General features: G+C 33.6%; 1 protein-coding gene across 2 annotated transcripts in view; it reads left to right on the top strand.

Annotated features, from left to right (window-relative positions):
• Nucleotides 1–339: 339 nt before the first annotated feature.
• The window catches only part of LOC106463796 (probable ATP-dependent RNA helicase YTHDC2), a 71,927-nt gene continuing 63,472 nt past the window's right edge, over nt 340–8,794 (top strand). Inside the window, exons 1-3 of one of the 2 annotated variants that reach the window (XM_013923862.2) lie at nt 340–464; nt 5,234–5,333; nt 6,144–6,234. In XM_013923862.2, the coding sequence (XP_013779316.1) occupies nt 5,237–5,333; nt 6,144–6,234 (188 nt within the window). In that variant the 5' untranslated portion in view covers nt 340–464; nt 5,234–5,236. Of the gene's footprint in view, nt 465–4,268; nt 4,338–5,233; nt 5,334–6,143; nt 6,235–8,794 lie in introns of those variants that run through there. The other variant, XM_022391396.1, reaches the window with a different exon arrangement.

Here is an 8,794-nt window from a genome sequence, read left to right as displayed (position 1 = left end):
GAGAACCTTGAGTTCTAGGCATGTTGTAGCACAAGATAATTAGCGTGCGGACTATTTGCATTTATACTGTGCCCTGTGAACACAAATTAGTTAGCATAAATCAGTTAAATGACGAAAAATTAGGTGTCTATTTACTTGTGACCATTCACTGTAGATGCACTTCATTTCCAAAACTTACCTTGTACGTTTTATTGTGGGCAATGATTTTTTGTTTTGAGTTTTTTGTAAACATGATTTTAATCCTTCAGTCTGCGCTGCAAAGTTTAAAAACCGATACATTTAATTTCTTTTTTTTTTTCGACATCAAGTTCATTATATTGGCTATAGGTAACGCTGCCGTTGCCAAGAAACAAATGTCAAATGAAATGTGATTTGTGGTAGGATTGAACTTTGAGTTTGAAGATAGACAATATTTTAAATATTTTGGAAACGTTAACACTTATTTATATCCAAAACACTATAAGGTATCTATCGAAATAATAAGACTTATCTTAACAGCTTATTTTTAAATCAATTTTAGAATTTAAATTAATACATTAAACTTGTAACAGTGTAAGTGTAACATCGCAGTTTACGGTAGTTACGAAGTAAGTAAGTTGGGCCTAATTTAGTGTTAAACATGAAGTTAAACATCATTACTTATTAGACTAGTACCACTACTAGTAGTAATACTGTTGTTATTAATAATATTATTGTTTCTAATAGTAATACTAGTAATAGAAATACAACCATAGTCTTAGGGCGTTAGGTTAAAACAGCCTGGTTTCTTAAATTCATTTTAGTGGGTGCATAATGGTTCATAATATGTTTTTTTTTGTTGCATTTAACATATCAGTTATGCTTTTCAAATTTATTGATAATGGAAACTGAGTTTCATTCATGGTATATCCTTACTTGAACGGACCATGTGGGCCTTTGAATTTGATGTCTGTTTCATCATATGGTTAAAGACATAGCCAGTTTTAAGTTGTTTTTTTTAAGGCTCTGGATTATAAAAAAGGACATTTATAAAAACAGATACAGTACCTACAGTTTTTGGTTATAAGTGATGCTGAAATTCTAGAGGTTTGCATTCTTCTTTTGAATTGAGTTAGTTTAAAATTAAACTAAAAATTTCATATGTATTAATATCAGGTGCTTTTTATAGTACTTTCAAATAAGTTTTTCTCTCTTTTTCAGTCTGTCCTGTATGTTAGGCAAAAACTTGAACTTAATAGGCAGTTATATTATTAAGAGAGGCAAAATATTGATGGATGACAAATGGGCAATATGAAATTAGTTTCAGAACTACTATAAATGTTTGGTGAGATATCCTTCATGCATAGTATACCCCATGAGCATCTTGTGTATTAAAAAAAGACTCATACTTCCCTTGACACTGCTTGGCTTTTTTTTCATTTTGAATTACAGAATTTTTATGCTTATTGCCTTAAACTTTTAGTTCCCATTTTAAGTGTAGTCTTTCTTTCCTTTATTTTTGATTTCAAGAAAGAAATATACAAAATTTTAAATGTTTCAATGAGAACTTTTTATTTTAATTTTAGATTAATTTTATTTATTCAAGTTATCAAATTTGAGATTTTGGGACAAATGTTCCAAAGTCTGTGGTATGATTCTTTTATAGCACTATTCCCATCCTTAGTAATTCAGTGTCTGAGTTTTGATAGTTAATCTCAAATTTTCACACTATAACAGTGAACAAAGCCTACATAACTTGGACAAATTAGACCTCTTTTAAAGAGAAAAAAGATTTCATAGATTAGATCGACTATGAATTTTCATATCAGTGTTTCTTAAACTTACTAAAGTGCTGACACTCCATAGCATACTTCATCTTTTATTGTTTCAGTGGTGACTGAAGTCACTCTGGCAGCTAGTGATGTTTCTACCATTGGGCACCAGGTGTTTGATTACAGTATAATCTTGGATCCAGTATTTTTAACTATCTACTGAGCATGCCTCATTTTTTGATGATTTTGTCCTACTGTTCCCTTCACCTAATTTTGCTTTGGTTCTTTCCTTCCAAATAATGAACAGGTAACCTAATATTCATCCTTTGCTGCTATGCTTGATCCAGGGGATCCCAACATATTTCTTGGGAGCTTTGAAGGATTGCCCTCTCTCCTGCTCCTCATCTTCTGGATACTTTCCAGTGTCTTCTCCCTCAGAGCATTGGGCATCAAGTATCACAGAGATGACTTGTGTCTGGAGCCAACTCACAGATTTATTGCAGTGGAAGCTCAGGTCTCCCATTTTGCGCACCTGTGGACTCCATTTACAGAAAAGCTTTTGGTAACACAGATATTTTCCCTAATGCTTCCCCTGTCTTTCTCCACCCATGGACTCTATTTACAGAAAAACCTTTGGGTAACATAGATATTTTTTTCTAAGGCTTCCTCTGTCTTTCCACACTCAATCTCCTTTTTCCACTCCCTCAGATCCCTTACATTTCAAAACTTGAAGGAGGCTGTTTCTTTTCTCCTGGTTATGAACACCATGGACCAGGTCCTCGACTACACTCTAAGGTTTAAATCCTGTCTTTTGTTGTTCTCATGATAATATCAATTATTATCACTTTAGGTAATTTTATTCTTAAAGGGAGCCTCCTTTTCAACTGATTTGAGGAGCAGGCTCAGCCTTAACCTTTACATCTGTGAGACATGGAGCTTCTGGTAACCAGTGCTCTTATGTACTTTTCTCTTCTTGTGCAAGAGGTTCTGTCTTATTTTAGGACTATAACTCTCCAGTACCTTGTTCCACTTTGATGTGCCCATATGCTTCTCCATCATTGCGTTTTGGCTGATCACTGGAGCATGTTCAGATATCGACTGTCTTCTCATATGTTTCCCTCATGTGTGACTTCACTTCTCATTGTCATAGTAGCCAAACTGGTCCCACATAACTCTTCCCCCACCTCACGTGGACTTGCATCTGTTCATAGATGCCTTTTTGTCCAGGTGGAGTGTCTTTCTGGACTCCTGCATACTTTCTAGGTATGATATCCAGAGATGTGGTCTCTCCATAATACTGTCCTTGAGATGTTGGCTACTTGAGCTTGTCATCCTCATCTGTCTGGCCATTTTGTTATGATCCATCTAGACAACACTGTAATCTCTTCCATGAACCGACAAAGAGACACTTGTTCTTTGTACCTTTGCATTCTGATTCTGTTTAATTCTCAAAGCTCACATGTGTCCCTTATTGAAACCTTTGGCCACCTGTTCCCTGTATCATCTTTCTCTAAAGATGTATCTTCTTTTCCTTCTCATTTGTGGGAGACATTGCTCTGAAGTTTTGGCTTTGATGCCTCCTACATTATTTACTCTAGGAACAAATTGATTTAATTCCAGACCACTCATTCTTTTCCAAAAGTTGGGCTGCCCAGGAGAGTGATCAGAGTTTTTTTTTACCATCACTGTATCTTCCATTTTTTTCTCTATACAATTGTTCTGACACCTGGCCATCTCCTTTGTCCTTCTGAGGCATCTTGTTATTTCACTCACATTGCTTCTTCCTTTTGTGACAGTGAACATCATCTTTTCTTGCTGTGTGATCTCTCTTCCTCTGAAATTTATCTTATTCCACTTTGTCCAGTTTGGTTTATTAACTCATCTGGCTAATTTTTCTTTTATGGCTGTTAATGTTTTTCATATTTTTCAATTCATCTCCCATCAATTTCACCATCTTACTGGTTTTTACCTATAGCCATTGATGTATCCTAGATTTGATCTCATACTTTATAGGCATGGATATGGAGGGCCATCGACATGTTTGTTTCACATTCCTTATATGATATTGCAGTTTTATCTTCCTCTGATTTTCATCTCCCTCTTGTTTCCATTCTCCATTGTTCACAAAGGCTTTAAGGGGGTGACTTGTTAATTTTTTTCCTTTTGCAGCCTACTCCAACACTCACCTTAACCTTATTTTTGTACATATCTCTTGAAATCTTCTTTGATTTGGGGGTAACGGACAGTGTAAAGCCCATAGGTTCCTTCTCAGTGTGTTCACTGTTGAGATAGGGTTTCTGCAAGACTGCTTCATCAATGTTTATATTTTATTTTTCAAACCATATTGATTCTTGAAAAAACAAAACAACAGCATGAGCTGTGATTCTGCTCTCACATCTGGCTAGAGCCTGCTGTCTTTACTTGTGGCAACCCACAGCTCAGTCTTATCAGTGTGGAACCTTATGCAGATGTGATGATTTCTGTTTGGTTCAAGCATCCCTCCAGCATTCTTCCCTATACAAGTTTTTTCCATTCATTTCCATCTTTGGAGTAAAGATGCTTCCCTCCATACCAAGCTGCTCGGGAGGTTTATATGGAGCCCTTCAGGTTAGTGTAATCTCACTAATATGAGGCTGAGTGGAAATAAGACTGGGATATTTACTTGGAAGTGTAGTACAGGCTACCGTGTATACTAAGAACCAAACCATTCTGAGCTATAAGACAGTAAAATTTATGTTGCAGGTCCAACTTATTATGATATCAGTTAGGTAACTAACAAAATATTCTCTATACAGAAAAAAGGTCCAGTTCAAACATTAGAAATTGAAGTGAAATAATGTAAATGAATAAATAGTAAATGCAGTCTTAAAGTAAAAAATATGTAAATAAATTACTTATATATAATCTAATGGAAAGCTTCCAAGGTACCCACTAGACTTTTAAAATTAGTCTTTATGTAAAATGTGTAGCTTTCTAGTAATTACACTTTATATATTTGCACTCAAAAGCAAGAATTTTAAAACATTAGAATTGAGTTTGTTTTTTTAGTATCACCGATGTGCATGTGTATCCTTGTTTAATTATCAATTTAACAGAACTATTATACTATGTAAAGTGATTTGATATCATTCTATGGTGAACAAAGCTTGAGTACACATTTAATCATTTTTCAATTTCAAGAAAATGATTCTTAAGTTTTTAGGAAAAAATGTTTTAAATGCCACAGTGTATTTCAGTACTAGAAGTACATTAAGTGAAAAACTTAAGTGTACGTTATTTAGATATTAAATGATTACCTTTAAACTCAGAACCAGTTTTGCTTCACTTATGAAAACTTGTCATGTTGCTAACAGGTTTTTATGTACTTTGATGTAAAAATCAATAACCAATTTTTTGTGGCAACAAATATGTTAGAACATTTTAAAGAATTATTTCCAAGTTTGGTGAAATGAGGGAAGTTAACATAAATTGTACCTCATATATACCAATTTTATATTCTGCAGAAGATGACAAAAAAGGGGAAGAACATATGTGTTGGAGAAGAGTTGCGTATTGCGGTAACTTTAACATTGAAGAAGTTCAGGATGAATGAAGATCAGAAAGGTGAGGTGTAACAGCGAGTATGTACATCCTTGTCTGTAGGAGAATGTCAGGTTCACTTCCTGTTCTTTGTTTAAACATATATATATATATATATATATATAAACCCTGCTACAAAACATTTCATTCTGTATCTGATGATCCCTTTACTGACGAAACCATGGTCGTAATAAATGATGAATTTGTGAAACATACATTTGTCTTGTTTTTCCTCAATTCTATAGAAAGGTAAAATTTATGAGATGTTCATGCAGGCATGACCTTACTTCATATGGTAGTTATACATTTTACAAGATTGTCTCACAATGTCATTTTATTATTTGCTCCTGGTGGCACTCATGAGCATGTCACAGATAGCCTGTTGTGTAGCTTTGTGCTTAACAATAAGCAATTCTTTGTTATATGGGAAACCAGCAGAGATATGCTTTAGTCACGTGTCATTCATGCTATATTTCCATTACTTTCAGGATAACATAGTGACATGGGTAATGAATGCTCTTTGGGAACTTTATTTTTTTTAGGTATGTAATGGTTAATTTTCTCAGGCTAGCTTCCCAATTAATTTGGACCATCTGAGGTGCACAAATCTCTCTACAATCTAGAAAAATTTCATTTCTAATAATAAAAACATTATTGGCCATATTTAATTAATTATCTTAAAACTTTTGTAATAGTTTTGGGATAAAGTTTTGGTAGCTCACTGGGAGTAACTAAAGTTTTAGTGAATAGTTTTTCACTGATATATGTTGTTGGAAGTGTGCGATTATATTGAACACAGAAATGTAACATAGATTTTTTTCGTAACTTGTGTAGAGTTGGAATTCCCGTCATCTTTAACCAATGTTGAACGGGCTTTCATTCACATGTATTGTCAAAGTCTCGGCTTGAAGTCCAAGAGCAGAGGGTGAGTAATTGTTAATTAGTCTATTTTCAATTTTTGTAAACAATTTGTACATTGTTAGTGAATATGATATATCACAAGAGTCAAGACACTACCACGTCCTGGTTTTTTAACAATTGTAATATAAAAATAAGTTCTAATCCCATAAAGTATAATTATCTTTAAATAATAACAAAAGTAATCAATTTTTTATTTAACAACAACACATTCTTAAAATATTTAGTCACGAGTGTCACATAAGAGACTGTGAGGTGAGAGTGTGTACAAAATTTAAAGAGGAACAAATTTGATACAAATTTTATGTATATTCTTTGAAATGAAATCCATTCTTCTACCTAAAACAAGGCTCTAAAATTTTAGGCTTTTTCCTTTTTCAGTATTTTAATGGTACTGTATGTATTACATATTAAATATTTGATCCATCATGGCTGATGCTGATATTGATGTTTTATTAGACTACTTTCAGTTTTAACCTCCCCCCCCCCCAAAAAAAAAGAAGAAAAAAAAGAAAACGAAAAGAGAGTGTTCTATGTCTAGTTACATATGAATTGAATTGGCTGCCATAAGATTAGTTTCACATGATTGATTGAATATCTTACAATTAACAGTTCCAGAATAACTGGTGAAAGGATTGCATTATTTATTCTTGTTTATTGTGTGTGTGTATGTAACATATAAAACCTTTATTTTTATCCACTGTGCTAGCTGCAACTTTTTTCTGGGTTTTCAAGGATTTCAGAACTGAATTAATAGTTTATCGACAGTGTCTGGCACATTAGTTTTTTTTTTTATTGCATAGCGTCAAGAGTTTTTAAGAGTGGCATTACTGATAGACAAGTGTAAGCCATACTTGTGCTATTGATAACCAGATCTGGATTATTTATTTTCTTCATTACATACCGTCAACAGTTGTGAAGACTGGCATTATTAATAACCAGTGCAAGCTATATTATTACTTGTGATAGCCAAATCTAATATATTCTTATTGCAGACTTTTAATATTCAGATGCATTGTTATTGACAGGATCAAGTATTCACAAAGAAAATATTTTGGAAATGTTTAATATTTTAAACATGGACAGCAAAGAAAACACAAACTTATAAAGATGAACAAAGTATTTTTAAAAGTAAAATTCTAAAACCTTTTCACTGGGCTGGCTGGCTTCTGTTTCAGTATGTGACATCTGGTTGCTGTAGTGAAGAGAGTTTCTTCTCCAGACAAAGACAGGATCAAAACAAGAGCTATGGTAAGAGAGAGAAAGAATCATGGAGATATCCCACTTTTATGTTAGACCGAGGTTCAAGTGCAGTATCTCAAAAGTATTCAGATTACCTAAGTCAATGACTGTTCTAAATATCACATTCAAGGGATAGTTTGTATATGTGTCATCCATAAAATGGACTTACACTGACCCATGGAGTAGACACAGAATCAAGCTGGTACAAGATTATATGGGATAACCATTGTAGTATGTAACCTTTAGACAACCTGTTTTACCCAGAAAATACTAATTACATGCAAAGCATCTGCATGGAAGTTTAGAAAAATTACCCAAATAAAAATATATTCTACACTAGTTAGGTAAAATATGATTATTTTAATATCATCACATTGTCAGTAGTTCTGAAAGTTGGCATTATTAACAAGTAAGTACAGGCTATGCTTTTGCTTGCCTGATCTGTTATTTTTAATTACATTATTGCAAACTGTCAGAGGCTGGCATCATTAAAAAAGTACAAGCTATGTTTGTGCTGTTGATAGCCAAATTTGGTCACTGGTTACTCTGAATGTTTTCTGGGTTATTTCATAGTCGTCAGTAACTAAACTTATCTCCTAATAAATATTTATAGCATTGTGGTTTTCTTGTGATTAACTATTCTGTTCTGTATCATTATTTAGATTATTGTACTTTAAATACTACAAGCTTTGAGTGACAATCAAGGAAGCTATGTGAATGTGACAGACAGTGTTCCCTTTAGGCTGCACAACAGCCAATCAAGTGCCGCACACTTCATTATTCCAGCTATGCACATTCTAAGTAATGGTGAGGAGTCACAAGATGTTGATGGCCTTAATGACCGTGGCAGTCGATAGGTCTAAAGCCCAAATAACCAACTAGTAACACTGCAAAGTGGCCAAAAGATCCAATAGGGTCGATGGTCTAAAAATACCCCCTCCCCTAAAGAAAAAAACTTGTAGTGCTCATCTGCACATTGCCTTGATACTGGTGCACATGGAAACATTTATTCTGCACATGGATTGAAAAAATTGGAAGGATTATTGGTGACAGAATATGTAATGAGTTGACCATGTTCACTATCCTGTTCAAACTGCTTCTATTAACCCTTTTGAGATGGGTCACATGTGAAAGGCCATGTTATCTCGTTTGTTGACTCACATTCAAAATTTTGTTGAATTACTATTTCATGGATTTATGTCAATAATATTGGTATCAAACTGAAGATTATAATTCAAATTTTAGTATATACATAACTCAATTTCTTAATTTAAAAGCAAATATTAAAAAAATACAGATAAACATCGATTTTTGTGTGTCACGTG

Source organism: Limulus polyphemus, unplaced genomic scaffold (assembly GCF_000517525.1).
Source record: "Limulus polyphemus unplaced genomic scaffold, Limulus_polyphemus-2.1.2 Scaffold1485, whole genome shotgun sequence".
NCBI lineage: Eukaryota > Metazoa > Arthropoda > Merostomata > Xiphosura > Limulidae > Limulus > Limulus polyphemus.
This window is presented reverse-complemented; position numbering and strand designations above follow the sequence as displayed.